Here is an 18,736-nt window from a genome sequence, read left to right on the forward strand (position 1 = left end):
CCTAACTTCAAGCATTAACCCCTAATCTGCCGACCGGAGCTCACCGATATTCTAATAAATTTTTTAACCCCTAAAGCTAATTCTAACCCTAACCCTAAAACCCCCCTAACTTAAATATAATTTAAATCTAACGAAATAAATTAACTATTATTAAATAAATTATTCCTATTTAAAGCTAAATACTTACCTGTAAAATAAACCCTAATATAGCTACAATATAAATTATAATTATATTGTAGCTATTTTAGGATTAATATTTATTTTACAGGTAACTTTGTAATTATTTTAACCAGGTACAATAGCTATTAAATAGTTAATAACTATTTAATAGTTACCTAGTTAAAATAATTACAAAATTACCTGTAAAATAAATCATAACCTAAGTTACAATTAAACCTAACACTACACTATCAATAAATTAATTAAATAAAATACCTACAATTATCTACAATTAAACCTAACACTACACTATCAATAAATTAATTAAATACAATACCTACAAATAACTACAATTAAATAAACTAACTAAAGTACAAAAAATAAAAAAGAACTAAGTTACAAAAAATAAAAAAATATTTACAAACATAAGAAAAATATTACAACAATTTTAAACTAATTACACTTACTCTAAGCCCCCTAATAAAATAACAAAGCCCCCCAAAATAAAAAAATGCCCTACCCTATTCTAAATTAAAAAAGTTCAAAGCTCTTTTACCTTACCAGCCCTTAAAAGGACCTTTTGTAGGGCATGCCCCAAAGAATTCAGCTCTTTTGCCTGTAAAAAAAACACATACAATACCCCCCCCAACATTAAAACCCACCACCCACATACCCCTAATCTATCCCAAACCCCCCTTAAATAAACCTAACACTAAGCCCCTGAAGATCTTCCTACCTTATCTTCACCTCGCCGGGTATCACACCGATCCGTCCTGGCTCCGAAATCTTCATCCAAGCCCAAGCGGGGGCTGGCGATCCATAATCCGGCGGCTGAAGAGGTCCAGAAGAGGCTCCAAAGTCTTCATCCTATCCGGGAAGAAGAGGCGATCCAGACCGGCAACCATCTTGATCCAAGCGGCATTTTCTATCTTCATCCGATGAGGAACGGCTCCATCGTGAAGACCTCCAACGCGGATCAATCTTCTTCTTCCGACGTCCAACTGAAGAATGAAGGTTCCTTTAAGGGACGTCATCCAAGATGGCGTCCCTCAAATTCCGATTGGCTGATAGGATCCTATCAGCCATTCGGAATTAAGGTAGGAAAATTCTGATTGGCTGATGGAATCAGCCAATCAGAATCAAGTTTAATCCGATTGGCTGATCTGATCAGCCAATCAGACTGAGCTCGCATTCTATTGGCTGATCGGAACAGCCAATAGAATGCGAGCTCAATCTGATTGTAGGTATTTTATTTAATTAATTTATTGATAGTGTAGTGTTAGGTTTAATTGTAACTTAGGTTAGGATTTATTTTACAGGTAATTTTGTAATTATTTTAACTAGGTAACTATTAAATCGTTATTAACTATTTAATAGCTATTGTACCTGGTTAAAATAAATACAAAGTTGCCTGTAAAATAAATATTAATCCTAAAATAGCTACAATATAATTATAATTTATATTGTAGCTATATTAGGGTTTATTTTACAGGTAAGTATTTAGATTTAAATAGGAATAATTTATTTAATAAGAGTTAATTTATTTTGTTAGAATAAAATTATATTTAACTTAGGGGGGTGTTAGTGTTAGGGTTAGAATTAGCTTTAGCGGTTTATTAGAGTAGCGGTGAGCTCCGATCGACAGATTAGGGGTTAATACTTGAAGTTAGGTGTCGGCGATGTTAGGGAGGGCAGATTAGGGGTTAATACTATTTATTATAGGGTTATTGAGGCGGGAGTGAGGCGGATTAGGGGTTAATAACTTTATTATAGTAGCGGTGCGGTCCGCTCGGCAGATTAGGGGTTAATAAGTGTAGGCAGGTGGAGGCGACGTTGAGGGGGGCAGATTAGGGGTTAATAAATATAATATAGGGGTCGGCGGTGTTAGGGGCAGCAGATTAGGGGTACATAGCTATAATGTAGCTTGCCGTGGTTTACGGAGCGGCAGATTAGGGGTTAATAATAATATGCAGGGGTCAGCGATAGCTGGGGCGGCAGATTAGGGGTTAAACATTCTAAAACTGATTTATGTTACACACAATCCCTGAAGTTTACTTTACATAAATCATGATTATAAAATAACTTGCTTAAAGGAACATTAAACACCAAAAATTGTATTGTTTAAAAATCCCTTTATTTATCATTCCACAATTTTGCATAACCAACACTGTTATATTAATATACTGTACTTTTTGTCTGTATGATTACCTTGTATCTAAGCTTCTGCAGACTGCCCCTTATCTCAGATATTTTGACAGACATGCATTTCAAGCAATTAGTGCTGACTCTTAACTTCACGGGGCGTGAGCACAATATTATCTATATGGCACACATGAACCAACACCTTCTAGCTGTGAAAACCTGTCAAAATGCATTCAGATAAGAGGCGGCCTTTAAGGACTTAAAAATTAGCATGCAAGTCTACCTAGGTTTAGCTTTCAACTAAGAATAACAAGAGAACAAAGCAAATGTGATGATAAAAGTAAATTGGAAAGTTGTTTAAAATTGCATTTTAATTTGGACTTTACTGCCATTTTAAGATGTCTGTTCTAAAAAAGGTTATTTCTATCTCTTGCAGGTTTTAAAATATTATAACACAATAACCCCCATCTTTATATGGTCCCTAAAATTCATAAGAATATTTCAACTCCTACAGGGAGACCAATTATTTTTAGTGTGCACAAACATCTACATTTTTCTGGATAGGCAGTTACAACCAGAAGTGGTTAAAACTACTTCATATATTAAAGAAACAGGGGACTTCCTATAAAAGCCAGAGATCTATATTTACCCACAGATACGTTTATACATGAAACAGGAATAGGAGTGGTTCGCAAAACATTGTTAGTGGACAAGGGTTAAACAGAAGAACAACTATTTGAACTACTTTCTATTCCAGAATGACTGGTTGTGCCAATAAAAAGGAATGTTTATAAGCAGTGTAGAAGAGAAAGTTGTAAACAAAAATGTTAATTTTAGACAGTATCGTGCCGCCTGGTGGTGCTATATCGATGACATATTTGGCGTGTGGAGGGGTGACGCTGGTACCTTGATGACGTTTTTAAAAGAATTTGTCAGTTAGAGAATTAGAATTCTTGATGTCATAAATTAAGTTTCAGTGGTCTTTTTAGACCAGATTTTACCCTAGGAAATTGAAGGAGACTAATTGAGATAAAAGGTTGTTAGAAATGAAGTAGAAGTTTGTAAGGAGGGGATACCCTCAGCAAGTCATAGAAAAACACTTGCAAAGCAATGAGTCAGGAACATCTAAAAAAGAGAAAGTGAACAGAATGGTCTTTGCCTTGCAATATAACCCCTATAGTGACCAAATATCTTGAATATTACATAAACATTGGCACATCCTAAGGGATTTTATTGTAACAATAATATTGAAGTGTTTAATAATTATCCCTTAATGGCACATAGAAGTGTGAAAAATGTACTTGATTATTTAGCAAGATCTGATGTTGATCCAAAAATTAGGAAAGAACAAACATTTATTACTAGCAAACAATAAAGTTGCTATGCCTGTTTAGGATGTATGAACTTTAGTTCAATTATCAAGGGAGGTGAATTTGTCCACCCTAGGAGCAGATACAAATATAAGATAAAACAATTTTTTACATGTGAAACAATTTATGCAGTATGTATGCTCAAGTGTCCCTGTTCTCTAATTTATAATGTAGAAAGAACAAGAAAATTATGAGCCTCTATATTGCTATAAGGCATGAAAGTGGCATTGAAGTGGTAATGAAAATGCAGAAAATGAGTACAACTTCCAATGCAGCACAATTCAGCTTTTTGGAGGATTTACTTAGATTGGTATTATTTTAAAATTATTTCCTGTTCCAGGATATATGGTATGTTAAAAAAAACATAACTGCAATGGAGTCAAATGTCGTCCCATCATATGGCAATTTATACATTTCTTTTTTTAAAGAGAAATATGTCTATGAGAATAAACTCTGTAGAGTATGGCGTCACCTGGTGGTTATTCATACACAATATCTTTGGCATATGAGAGGGGGAGATGAGACCTCATTAAAAATCTTTGTGGAACAGTTAAATACATCTGTAAAAGGATTAGAATTTACTTTCACTCACAGCGAAGAGAGTATTAGTTTTTTTTTTGGATACAAGGGTGTATAAAGATGGAGACAATTTGTCTTTGGATATAAACAGAAAAAAGACAGCCAGAAATACTCTTTTAAAATATGATAGCTTCCATAATGCCAAATTAAAAGATTCTTTACCGAGAAGTCAATTGCGAGTTAAAATAATAGTAACAAGTGAAAAACATACTCCAGAACGTTTAAAACAAATGGGTCAGCGTTTTGTAGAGAGGGCATATCCAAAAGACCTGATAGAGAAAGAGATAGCATATGTACAGAAATTGAATAAAGTGAAAAAATCCAGGCTAGTCTTTGTATTACAATTTAGCCCATATAGTAAAGAAATTAAAGGTATAATCAACAAACATTGGCATATATTAAGTAAGTGTAATATGAATATTAAATCATTTCAGATCGCTCCAGTAATGGCCTATAGACGTGTAGCCAGCTTAAAAGATTTAGTGCCAGATTACAAGTGGACCACTAAATATTGTTTTCATGAAAGCGATATTTGTGCTCCACTGTCTAATACCAGCGCAAGCTAATGTGCGCTGGTATTACAAGTTAATAGCAACGCGAGTTTGCGTTTGCATTGCTGGGAAGCATTGCACTTACGAGAATGCGCTTCCATAGGCTCCAATGGAGACGGCATCAGAACCTTCCACAGCGAAGGGGTAAGTAGCGCAGCAATGGCATCGTATTTTTAAATATATTTGTATTAATATGTGTGTATACACATATTAACACATAAATATATATGTATATAGTCATATACATATAATTTATATACATATACATATATATATATATTTACTGGGAACACACAGATCCCATAGACTGTAATGTAAAGGCACTTTTCAGTGCTGTTTTGTTTTTCTAACACCCCACTCCCACCAACTTTAGACCCCAAAAACTGCCTACTGCAGTTTTGTTTGTATTTAAAAAAAATGCTTATTTTTTTTTATAAAAAAACTATAATGCCGTCTATTTTGAGGGCATTTGGGGCACTTAAAGAAAATTAATCAGAGATCAGATCTCTGGTTAATTTTTTGAGCGCTAATTGCTACTGTGAGCTTGTAATGGCTGGTTGATTATTAGCTCGTAATGGCTGGTAAATTATTGCACGCCCGCAAATAATGTGGTCCAATTTTTTTCTTTTGTGATTCAGATAGAACATGCAATTTTAAGCTACTTTCTAAGGCCTAGATTTAGAGTTCGGCGGTAAAAGGGCTGTTAACGCTCCGCGGGCTTTTTTCTGGCCGCACCATAAATTTAACTCTGGTATCGAGAGTTAAAACAAATGCTGCGTTAGGCTCCAAAAAAGGAGCGTAGGGCATTTTTACCGCAAATGCAACTCTCGATACCAGAGTTGCTTACGGACGCGGCCGGCATCAAAAACGTGCTCGTGCACGATTCCCCCATAGGAAACAATGGGACTGTTTGAGCTGAAAAAAAACCTAACACCTGCAAAAAAGCAGCGTTCAGCTCCTAACGCAGCCCCATTGTTTCCTATGGGGAAACACTTCCTACGTCTGCACCTAACACTCTAACATGTACCCCGAGTCTAAGCACCCCTAACCTTACACTTATTAACCCCTAATCTGCCACTCCCGCTATCGCTGACCCCTGCATATTATTATTAACCCCTAATCTTCCGCTCCGTAAACCGCCGCAACCTACGTTATCCCTATGTACCCCTAATCTGCTGCCCTAACATCGCCGACCCCTATGTTATATTTATTAACCCCTAATCTGCCCCCCACAACGTCGCCGACGCCTACCTACACTTATTAACCCCTAATCTGCCGAGCGGACCTGAGCGCTACTATAATAAAGTTATTAACCCCGAATCTGCCTCACTAACCCTATCATAAATAGTATTAACCCCTAATCTGCCCTCCCTAACATCGCCGACACCTACCTTCAATTATTAACCCCTAATCTGACGACCGGAGCTCACCGCTATTCTAATAAATGTATTAACCCCTAAAGCTAAGTCTAACCCTAACACTAACACCCCCCTAACTTAAATATAATTTTAATCTAACGAAATAAATTAACTCTTATTAAATAAATTAATCCTATTTAAAGCTAAATACTTACCTGTAAAATAAACCCTAATATAGCTACAATATAAATTATAATTATATTATAGCTATTTTAGGATTAATATTTATTTTACAGGTAACTTTGTATTTATTTTAACTAGGTACAATAGCTATTAAATAGTTAAGAACTATTTAATAGTTACCTAGTTAAAATAATAACAAATTTACCTGTAAAATAAATCCTAACCTAAGATATAATTAAACCTAACACTACCCTATCAATAAAATAATTAAATAAACTACCTACAATTACCTACAATTAACCTAACACTACACTATCAATAAATTAAATAAACACAATTGCTACAAATAAATACAATTAAATAAACTAGCTAAAGTACAAAAAATAAAAAAGAACTAAGTTACAGAAAATAAAAAAATATTTACAAACATAAGAAAAATATTACAACAATTTTAAACTAATTACACCTACTCTAAGCCCCCTAATAAAATAACAAAGCCCCCCAAAATAATAAATTCCCTACCCTATTCTAAATTAAAAAAGTTACAAGCTCTTTTACCTTACCAGCCCTGAACAGGGCCCTTTGCGGGGCATGCCCCAAGAAGTTCAGCTCTTTTGCCTGTAAAAAAAAACATACAATACCCCCCCCCAACATTACAACCCACCACCCACATACCCCTAATCTAACCCAAACCCCCCTTAAATAAACCTAACACTAATCCCCTGAAGATCTTCCTACCTTGTCTTCACCATCCAGGTATCACCGATCCGTCCTGGTTCCAAGATCTTCATCCAACCCAAGCGGGGGTTGGCGATCCATAATCCGGTGCTGAAGAGGTCCAGAAGAGGCTCCAAAGTCTTCATCCTATCCGGGAAGAAGAGGCGATCCGGACCGGCAACCATCTTGATCCAAGCGGCATCTTCTATCTTCATCCGATGACGACCGGCTCCATCCTGAAGACCTCCACCGCGGACCCATCTTCTTCCGGCGACGTCCAACTGCAGAATGACGGTTCCTTTAAGGGACGTCATCCAAGATGGCGTCCCTCGAATTCCGATTGGCTGATAGGATTCTATCAGCCAATCGGAATTAAGGTAGGAATATTCTGATTGGCTGATGGAATCAGCCAATCAGAATCAAGTTCAATCCGATTGGCTGATCCAATCAGCCAATCAGATTGAGCTCGCATTCTATTGGCTGATCGGAACAGCCAATAGAATGCGAGCTCAATCTGATTGGCTGATTGGATCAGCCAATCGGATTGAACTTGATTCTGATTGGCTGATTCCATCAGCCAATCAGAATATTCCTACCTTAATTCCGATTGGCTGATAGAATCCTATCAGCCAATCGGAATTCGAGGGACGCCATCTTGGATGACGTCCCTTAAAGGAACCGTCATTCTGCAGTTGGACGTCGCCGGAAGAAGATGGGTCCGCGGTGGAGGTCTTCAGGATGGAGCCGGTCGTCATCGGATGAAGATAGAAGATGCCGCTTGGATCAAGATGGTTGCCGGTCCGGATCGCCTCTTCTTCCCGGATAGGATGAAGACTTTGGAGCCTCTTCTGGACCTCTTCAGCACCGGATTATGGATCGCCAACCCCCGCTTGGGTTGGATGAAGATCTTGGAACCAGGACGGATCGGTGATACCTGGATGGTGAAGACAAGGTAGGAAGATCTTCAGGGGATTAGTGTTAGGTTTATTTAAGGGGGGTTTGGGTTAGATTAGGGGTATGTGGGTGGTGGGTTGTAATGTTGGGGGGGGGTATTGTATGTTTTTTTTTACAGGCAAAAGAGCTGAACTTCTTGGGGCATGCCCCGCAAAGGGCCCTGTTCAGGGCTGGTAAGGTAAAAGAGCTTGTAACTTTTTTAATTTAGAATAGGGTAGGGAATTTATTATTTTGGGGGGCTTTGTTATTTTATTAGGGGGCTTAGAGTAGGTGTAATTAGTTTAAAATTGTTGTAATATTTTTCTTATGTTTGTAAATATTTTTTTATTTTCTGTAACTTAGTTCTTTTTTATTTTTTGTACTTTAGCTAGTTTATTTAATTTTTATTTGTAGCAATTGTGTTTATTTAATTTATTGATAGTGTAGTGTTAGGTTAATTGTAGGTAATTGTAGGTAGTTTATTTAATTATTTTATTGATAGGGTAGTGTTAGGTTTAATTATATCTTAGGTTAGGATTTATTTTACAGGTAAATTTGTTATTATTTTAACTAGGTAACTATTAAATAGTTCTTAACTATTTAATAGCTATTGTACCTAGTTAAAATAAATACAAAGTTACCTGTAAAATAAATATTAATCCTAAAATAGCTATAATATAATTATAATTTATATTGTAGCTATATTAGGGTTTATTTTACAGGTAAGTATTTAGCTTTAAATAGGATTAATTTATTTAATAAGAGTTAATTTATTTCGTTAGATTAAAATTATATTTAAGTTAGGGGGGTGTTAGTTTTAGACTTAGCTTTAGGGGTTAATACATTTATTAGAATAGCGGTGAGCTCCGGTCGTCAGATTAGGGGTTAATAATTGAAGGTAGGTGTCGGCGATGTTAGGGAGGGCAGATTAGGGGTTAATACTATTTATGATAGGGTTAGTGAGGCGGATTCGGGGTTAATAACTTTATTATAGTAGCGCTCAGGTCCGCTCGGCAGATTAGGGGTTAATAAGTGTAGGTAGGTGTCGGCGACGTTGAGGGGGGCAGATTAGGGGTTAATAAATATAATATAGGGGTCGGCGGTGTTAGGGGCAGCAGATTAGGGGTACATAGGGATAACGTAGGTGGCGGCGCTTTGCGGTCGGAAGATTAGGGGTTAATTATTGTAAGTAGCTGGCGGCGATGTTGTGGGGGGCAGATTAGGGGTTAATAAATGTAATATAGGGGTCGGCGGGGTTAGGGGCAGCAGATTAGGGGTACATAAGTATAACGTAGGTGGCGGTCGGAAGATTAGGGGTTAAAATTTTTAATCGAGTGGCGGCGATGTGGGGGGAACTCGGTTTAGGGGTACATAGGTAGTTTATGGGTGTTAGTGTACTTTAGGGTACAGTAGTTAAGAGCTTTATAAACCGGCGTTAGCCAGAAAGCTCTTAACTCCTGCTTTTTTCAGGCGGCTGGAATCTTGTCGTTAGAGCTCTAACGCTCACTGCAGAAACGACTCTAAATACCGGCGTTAGAAAGATCCCATTGAAAAGATAGGATACGCAAATGGCGTAGGGGGATCTGCGGTATGGAAAAGTCGCGGCTGCAAAGTGAGCGTTAGACCCTTTAATCAATGACTCCAAATACCAGCGGGCGGCCAAAACCAGCGTTAGGAGCCTCTAACGCTGGTTTTGACGGCTACCGCCGAACTCTAAATCTAGGCCTAATTTACTCCAATTATCAATTTTTCTCCGTTCTCTTGCTATCTTTATTTGAAAAAGAAGGCATCAAAGCTTTTTTTTTTTTTTTTTTTTTGGTTCAGTACTCTGGACAGCACTTTTTTATTGGTAGATGAATTTATCCACCAATCAGCAAGAACAACCCAGGTTGTTCACCAAAACTGGGCTGGCATCTAAACTTACATTCTTGCATTTCAAATAAAGATACCAAGAGAATGAAGAAAATTTGATAATAGGAGTAAATTAGAAAGTTGCTTAAAATGTCATGGTCTATCTGAATCACAAAAGAAAAAAATTGGGTTCAGTGTCCCTTTAAGTCAACAACTAGATGGCATATTAATTTGTTTTTAAATTGATATTGTACACAAAGTGTTAAAGAGGGTATAAATGGGATATACAAGTGTAAACATTTGAGCATAATTAAGGGCAAATGTAGCCTGAAGCCTTGCTTAATTATATACCAGGCTGACGTGCTTTAAATAAATGTTTCAAACATTCAAGATGTGAGTACATTACTGCCGTGTGCCAAGTGGGTCACATGCACTGTAAGAATTTTCACAAAAAATGTAAAAAAAACGGTAGCTGAAGCATTTTTACTAATAAATCCATATTGCAAAAATGTTTAATGTAAAAATGTATTTCAGTCTTCAGTGTTCAATGTATCTTAAACTTTCTGGGGCCAATTTAGGAAGATGTGGGCGGACATGATCCACTGTAGCGACATTGATAAATGCCGACAGCATACGCTGTCGGCATTTATCATTGCACAAGCATTTTGTGTGAAATACTTGTGCAATGCCGCCCCCTGCAGATTTGCGGCAGATCAGGATGATTGCTGTCTGCCACCTCAGAGACCGCTGCTTCTTAACTTATGTTTCCTAAAGGGTCGCGCAGAAACAGCTGCATTCGCAGCTACATAAATCGGCCCCTTTGTATCTACTTGAGCTGAAGACAATATTTTAAATTCTAGGATAGATAGATTGATATAGAAAAAAAATGTACTGTTAAGATAACCCTTCATATTATCTTTTTCTTTTTTTAATTTAGCAATCTGCATTCTTCCATGTCTTAATGGAGGTCGATGTACAGCTCCATACAAATGTAATTGCCCAAATGGGTGGACAGGAGTTCGTTGTCATATTGGTAATGTATCTATCATTAAATCTGCTTTAATATAATATTTAATTGTAATCTATGTCTAAAATAAGAAACAGCAGTATACTATTTGTACTATTTCCCACATTCAGGGCCAGATTACAATTGGAGTGCTAGTATTTATCACTCCCGTTTGTGTGTTAACTCGCTACGCGTCAGGTAGCGTAGTTGAAAGTAAAAAGTGTTAACCTGATGCTTGCAAAAAAGCCAAAATTGGAATATCGTGGCCTCGTTAACATATTCCCCCATAGACAAAACCCGCACAAACCTGATTGCGTTTTCCAAAGTGCACTAACCCAACATGAATTATGAATATTTTACATTCCAATGTTCTTCACATAGAAGAATATATTCTATTTATTCTTAAATACATATAGATATATATGATGTTTTTTTGGTAAAATATCTATACTATATCTATATGATTATATACTTAGAAAATATTTCCCTATGTGAAGAGCATTGGAATGTGAAATATTTACAGCAAATACATAGTTAAACACTTTTGGCCAGATTACAAGTGGAGCGCTAATTAACGCTCCTGCCCGAGCGTTAATTGTGCTAGAAGTAAACTTTTTGTGCTTGTCAGGTTGCGTTCGTATTACAAGTTGAAAGTAAATTGTTTTCACTCACATGCTAATCCAACAAGCGCAAAAAGCTGAATTTATAATTCTGCATTCTTGTCCACGTGTTCCCCCATAGAAGTCAGTGGAGAAAAAAAGTAGTGGGAAAACACCTTACTCCCGCGCACACCCGATTGTGAATTCTCATGTGTTCTAACCCAACATGAAATTATGAATATTTCACATTCCAATGTTCTTCACATAGCAGAATATGATGTTTTTGGTACAATATATATTTATAATATATATATATAGGTATAGATATATACAGATATATATGGAAATATCTCAGAACATATTCTGCTATGTGCAGAACAATGGTATGGGAAATATTTACAGTAAATATACTCTATAGCACTTTATTAAATATGAATTTTGCATAAATATGATTTTACAGGTTTTCATCTTCTTGACATCAAAGGGCTCCAATGCACAGATATATATATATATATATATATATATATATATATATATATTATGTGTGTACATAGGTATTTATATGTGTATTTATGTCTGAAAGTACATATATACACATATGAATACATAAATACATATGTACACACACATATATAAAGTGTATATATATATATATATATATATATATATATATGGTTATATAATAACAACTAATTGCACTACTCATATATATGAGACCCGCTCCTTTAAATTCCCTGATTATCCCAATATTTATCAGGAAAAATAGTGCACGGGGGAAAGAAAACATGAATTGTTTTACCTAAAGAGAAAAACTAGCTTCCCTATATCCAGCACCAAAGCATAAGGTCTAAATCAAAACTGTATCAATATAGAAATTAACAACCTCCAATATGGTTCCTTAATTACTCCTCAACATTGCAGCAGTTATATAAATTCATATTATACAAAGAATAAAAAAAACAATACATGATTATACTAAGTATTTATTGCTACAGGAGATTGCACAGATTTAATTGAAGAAAAGTGTGGGCCCACTTCAACTGTTGGTATACCAAAGCAAGTCAGCTGACTAAAAAATATATATACATGAAAAAAGAGTTCCTTTTGAAAGGATAATTGTAACGTTCCATTCAGCTTATAATTGCAACTTTTGCACCACACTTCTTTACTTTGTTTCAATCTTCAGTGGGAGATTATGGCAAGGTATTGAACACTCACGGATATTTATAATCCCACAGTCACAGCTTTGTATTCTTGTGTGTCTATACAGCTTTCTGGATCAATTATTACTTATCCCAGATTCACAGCTTTTCCACATACAAACAAAAAACGCCTCACCAGGTAGGCGATTCTCTCTCCTTACTGCTTATTTGTTTCAAGCAGTCGCAGCGTTTTAAATACTGCGCTTACCTTGATTGGAGATCCTCAATATAGTTGTTTAGACTTACTGGACTGCAGTCGTCAATGACCTCCGTTCTGTTCCGCTACTTGGCGGTTTCCATCCGTGAGTGTACCCGCTACTCGACCACCTCTGTGATACAAAATCTCCGGTTAAGCAACAACGTGGAGGGTACAGCTGTTACCCTCACAAACTGATTGCATCAAGCGACGCGCGTTTCACCCTCATTGGTCTGTCTTATATTACCTTGACAAAGGCCCAAGCAAGGGCCGAAACGTTCTAAATAATAAATGTGTGAAATATAAAAAAGAGAGGAGTTTTTTGTAGAAATATACCTAATAAATAATATTTTTTAATTAGATGGTGTTATTATGATTGTAATTATACTTTGTAATGTATTTTTTATGTGTTTTGTGCAACTTTTTAGTTTCCCAAAACAGTAAGCTCTGAAGTTGCGCTAATCATTCTAGCGTAAATCTCAAATATATATATAGACATGTACACACACACATATATATTTAGACATATGTATGTATGTATCTGTATGTTAAAGCCCTTTGCAGCCTTTCTTTAAACCCTTATCACTTTTTTTTTAATAATTCTTATTAGTTTAGAGTGTAACTGTATTTTTAAATATAATTTTGATGTGTTTGTGCAACTTTTTTGGCTTGTGTAACATTTAACAAGAGCTCTGAAGTCTCGCTATCCTGACGCGTATTAAATTCAATTGCACTAAAGCAAACGTGTTAACGTTGAACCTGTAATACGTGTGCTACTTCCAATGTGTGCAAAGCGCCGTAATAAATCCCTTTTTGCTTGCGTGCAACAGTTAGCATGCCACTAGTAATCTAGCCCTCAGTAAACTGAGATATGTTAGATAAAGGCTGCCTTCTAGTCATGAGAACAGTGAAGAAAAGTAAATATATTTCATAGCTAAAACAAATTACCCTGTTCAAGCACAGCAAAGGGTCTAGGCATTGTTTTCTGAAATGTATTGCATCTTTTTTACAATGCAATTAATTTATATATTCCTACTGCAGCTGTTTGCCAATCCCCTTGTTTAAACGGTGGTAAATGTATAAGGCCAAATCGATGCCAATGTCCTCCAAGCTGGACAGGACCTGACTGCTCCAGGTAAGGATGTTTGGTTCTGCCAAATGTTAAAATATGCTTACCATATATGTTGTAAAGCATCAGAGGAAGTAAATTAAAGACTTAAACATTTGATGCAAGGTTATTGTTCACAGGCAAATAAATGTGCACCATTTATAGTTAACTCCTTGATTGTGAAGGACGTTTCAGACATGTCTTCCACTTTACTAGAGGAGCTCCTATGCCCTAAAGATGTTTTTTTCAATTCCATGGCAAGAGTGACCACCTTACAGAACAATATGCATATAGGAAAAAGTCAGAAGGGTTTGGATAACCCTCTCTCAGACCCTGTAATATGTAAAGAGATATAAGACCATTTTTTGGATTGGGGCAATATTTTTCAGAAAGTTCTTAGTTTTCTGCCAAGTGCTTGCATACCTGATGTCATTTTGAAAGACTGGCTACTTTAAAGAAGCCATTATTAATTCCTTTCACTATAGAAATATATAAAAAAAGGCCCTCAATAGAAAGTGCAGGGTCCACCAGTCAAATAAAATATTTAATAACCTGGTAGCTGTTATTTGATTGTCACAGTAGTTATGATCACCTGACAGTAGATGCTAGTTTTATATATATATATATAATTTAATACAACCTGTATAAGTGACACAAATCTTAAAGCAGCAAAAATAAAAATGTGACAATAACAAAAGTGCACCAAAAATATGTGTTTAAATACAATCACCACTGAGTCCTTTTTATGCAGATGAAAAAAGTCCAATTTATTCAGTATGATCTTCCAATTTGCAAAATTTTATTAATCAGAGACACTATAGCTCTGAGTTATAAGCGTTATAAATCCCACTGTAATCTGGATATCTTCACATGTATTTATTTGGAATACATTTAAAAAACTGAGTTAAAAAGAGATTTTAACATTCACAACAGGGGCTTTTAACCGGTAGCACTTTAACCAGAGAGCTCTGTTCACAAACAGTGTGCATCTATAGAACCGTGTTTACAAGTTCCAAGAGGGATTACGCTCAGAGGAACATCACGTGGAGGGATGAATACCGGTTAAGCCGTAAGCACTGCTGAAACTCTGAGAAATTCTTGGAACTTTAGATACACACTGTTTGTGAACAAAGCTCTCTAGTGCTACCGGTTAAAAATACCCTCTTGTGAATATTAAAACCTATTTTTAAATCAGTTTTTTTTAAAATGTATTCCAAATAGATACTTGACAAGATATAGGGATTGACAGTGGGGTTTATAATGCTTTTAACTCAGAGCTATAGTGGCTCTCATTAATAAAATATTGCAAATTTGAAGATCATACTTAATATATTGTACTTTTTTCATCTGCATAATAAGGACTCATTGCTGATTGTATTTAAACTCATCTTATTGGTGCACTGTTTTTTGTTATTGTCACATGTTTAGCTGCTAGTTTTATGTTGGTGATGACATAGCTCATAAGTATTTGTTTCTTCTGATATTCAAATACATATTTTTTATTGGAAAACACAGCTATAGAATTTAACATTTTGCTGTTTTAGTAAGTAATGACCTTGCTGTGGTTTATCATGTGCAGTATAGAAAATGACTAAAACATATTTAGTTTTGGAATTGAATATGGTGTGTTTTTTTAACCATATCAGGATATTTCAGCAAACTAAAGATATTTTCTAAAAGTATCTAGCCTGCCAAAAAAAGCATGATTGTATGGACACATCACAAAAAAAACACACAAATGAATGTGTAAATGCTAATAACTAAAAACAGCTTTAGCACAGGGTGTGAAATAACTCAGCATTTAGATCTGGTGAAGCTGTTACCTTTTTTTTACACTCTCTTTCTTGTCACTGCTGTTTCATTTGTTATTAATAAAGGGGATGATGTATAAATAGTTAAGAAATACAATAAAAGTTATACTTGCATTAATAAAAATAAAAGATGATGCATCTTAACATTTATTTGTCTGGCCAAAAAGAAACCACAACACGTGTCAGAGCCACACCTATTCCTCAGGTGACTTATAGTCAAGTTCTTTCAATGGTGGTGAATCAATAGTATCAGAACTATCCTACTTTAATGATAACACATTATATTTATGTTTAACATTTGTAAAGTTACCTGTGCATCTACATATTCAACATATGCCCTTAAAGTAGAGCTCATTGACAGGAATGTAAAACATTTTAGTTTTTTTATTTTTGTCTTACTTTTCAGACAGACTAAGCAAGCTAAGGGCTTTTCATATTTAATGTAGGAGCAAAATGGTTTTATTTCTCACTATGGGCTTGATACTCAAACTCAAAAACTCACCGGCATGGAGAGAAACTTTCTAATTTACTCCTATTATAAATTTTTCTTCATTCTCTTGCTATCTTTATTGAAAAAGCAGGAATGTAAAACTTAAGAGTCGGCCTATTTTTGGTTTAGAACCTGGTTTATGCTTGCTTTCTGGTTTACTAATTGTAGCCACCAATAAGCAAGCTTTATCCAGGGTGCTAAACCTAAAATGGGCTGGCTCCTAAGCTTTAAATTCCTGCTTTTTAAATAAAGATAGCAAGAGAACAAAGAACAATTGATAAAAGGAGTAAATTAGAAAGTTGCTTAAAATTACATGCTCTATCTGAATCATGAAATAACAAAATTGGGTTTAGTGTCCCTTTAATAAGATACAGAGTTCTCAAGGTACAATTGCCTGCAGAGAAGTCCCTGAAGGACTTTATAGTAACAAGCCGCCATCTTACAAAATGTAGCTAGAGCAGAAAGCTTTAGAGAACAGGGCCCTATGCATTTTACAGCCATAATGATTTATAAGCCTTTTTCTATGCAAGGTTTCAGGATTTTAGGATCTCCCAGCCTGTGATCAAATGGCACATTTAATTTAGAAGAGTTTTACATAAATTACATTCTATAAAATAAATATAATCAAACTGGGAGATATTTAAACAATTTAAAGTTAGCTGTAACAAAATATTTTTTTAAATATAATCTAAATAACTTTAGAAAACATGTTTTAATATAGAAAACAAACAGCCAAGTCTATAAAATAAAATGCAAAGTTAATATTCAGCAGTAAATTAATTAGTGGCTCACTTTTCAATTTAAAATAGGCCAAAGAACACGAGAAAGGCAAGACTCAGGCAACCTATTTGTTTTATTACACTTTACTAAAACCCAGTATGCCCTTTTGATGTATCACATCTGTAGCTTATAATCACATCCCTACTACTTTTGTATGTTGTATTGTTTTTCAGTAAGACAAATAATGGGTTTTATCCTTTCTAGAAGCAAATTAATCTGCCTCATGCAAGGCACAGTAATGCATTCAACTAGCTTATTCTTTCCCTTTTGCTTTCATTTACGTGCTGTTGAAACCCTGTGTATCCTTTTGATGTTCAACATCTGCAGTTTTAATCACATTGTAACTGATTTCTCATATCTTTTTGTTTTCTGTTTTTTTTAAATTATTTATTCATTCTTTTTTTTAGAAAAAGAAGAAATGGATTTTTTTAATTGCAAATGAAATGCCTTACAACTGATAAAGCATGTCCTTCTGAAGATCATCTGGGGTGCAGATTTAATTGAAATTTGAGTATTATAATGTGATATATTTTCTTATGCTTTTACATTTTTCAATAAATCATCCTTATTTTCATATGCAAATGTGTATTAATTATATGCTGCTGGAGGTTGGATGTTTATTGGTGAAAATGACTGTATATATTTTTTATCACAGTTGATGTTCCCTGTGCTTTTATATATTTACTGCCTGATGTCATTATATTAAATATATCTGCATTGACAACTAATCACTGATAATACAGAAAGTTCCACACGTTACACAACCCACAGTGAGTTAATAAAAAAATATATGTTGTTAAAAGTTTTTATAAATAATGATTATGTCAAATTAAGAATGAAAACCACATCTCCATCACTTTTCAAAATGTATTTATATATATATATATATATATATATATATATATATATATATATATATATATATATATATATATATATATATATTATATATATATATATATATATATATATATATATAGTTTAAAATATCCTTAACTATAACACAGATTGCTCACTATTATACATATATGACTTTTGTAAAATCAAACCTAATCTCCAAAAATGTGCAGTTCTTTTTGGCATACTAAGCAACACAGCCTTCCCTGGCAGCTATAAATTGATAAGTGGATTTCCTGAGGTTTTATTGCGCGGTCCCAGAGGAGCTGATTGCATTTGAACATGATCTGATATAAAAGGCATTAGGTGAACAAATGATTTACACCATAACCATATTTCCACTAGTCTATCAACCGGCTCTGCAGCATATGACATTTTATGGAAAAAAATAAAGCTTAAAAACAAAAATTAAACTGTTCAACCACATAAATGTAGTGTATACTGTGAGTTAAGACTTGGGACCCTATTCTCTAATTGTTGCTTATTCTGTGAGGGTATTCAGTTTGTTTGTCGAGTGTTAGAATTCTCTATGGTGTTTGCAAGTGCTAGCAAGTACAGTTACGCGAACAAGGCATGTACGATTCCTGTTGTAAATTGTATATGTAGAAATAATACACTGTTTTTATGTATGTATTTTTATTTATAGCAGATTTGTTAAAAGTAAATCGATTGGTTATTTCAAAGTAACAAGAAAAAAAAAGAGTAAAACGTATCTGAAGTGAACTGAATATGTATGCTATACATTATGGTTGTTAACTGCATTGTAATAGTTAACTTTTTATTAAAAACAATGTAAAATTATTT

The 18,736-nt window shown here is 34.8% G+C and overlaps 1 protein-coding gene across 1 annotated transcript in view; it reads left to right on the forward strand.

Moving 5' to 3' along the window:
* The window catches only part of SVEP1 (sushi, von Willebrand factor type A, EGF and pentraxin domain containing 1), an 802,056-nt gene extending 784,439 nt beyond the window's left edge, over window positions 1–17,617 (forward strand). The window contains exons 49-51 of the mRNA XM_053702672.1: window positions 10,781–10,876; window positions 13,888–13,981; window positions 17,443–17,617. Of these exons, the coding sequence (XP_053558647.1) occupies window positions 10,781–10,876; window positions 13,888–13,981; window positions 17,443–17,467 (215 nt within the window). The 3' untranslated portion in view covers window positions 17,468–17,617. The remainder of the gene's footprint in view (window positions 1–10,780; window positions 10,877–13,887; window positions 13,982–17,442) is intronic.
* Window positions 17,618–18,736: the final 1,119 nt, after the last annotated feature.

This window comes from Bombina bombina, chromosome 2, assembly GCF_027579735.1.
Source record: "Bombina bombina isolate aBomBom1 chromosome 2, aBomBom1.pri, whole genome shotgun sequence".
In the NCBI taxonomy this organism is placed as follows: domain Eukaryota; kingdom Metazoa; phylum Chordata; class Amphibia; order Anura; family Bombinatoridae; genus Bombina; species Bombina bombina.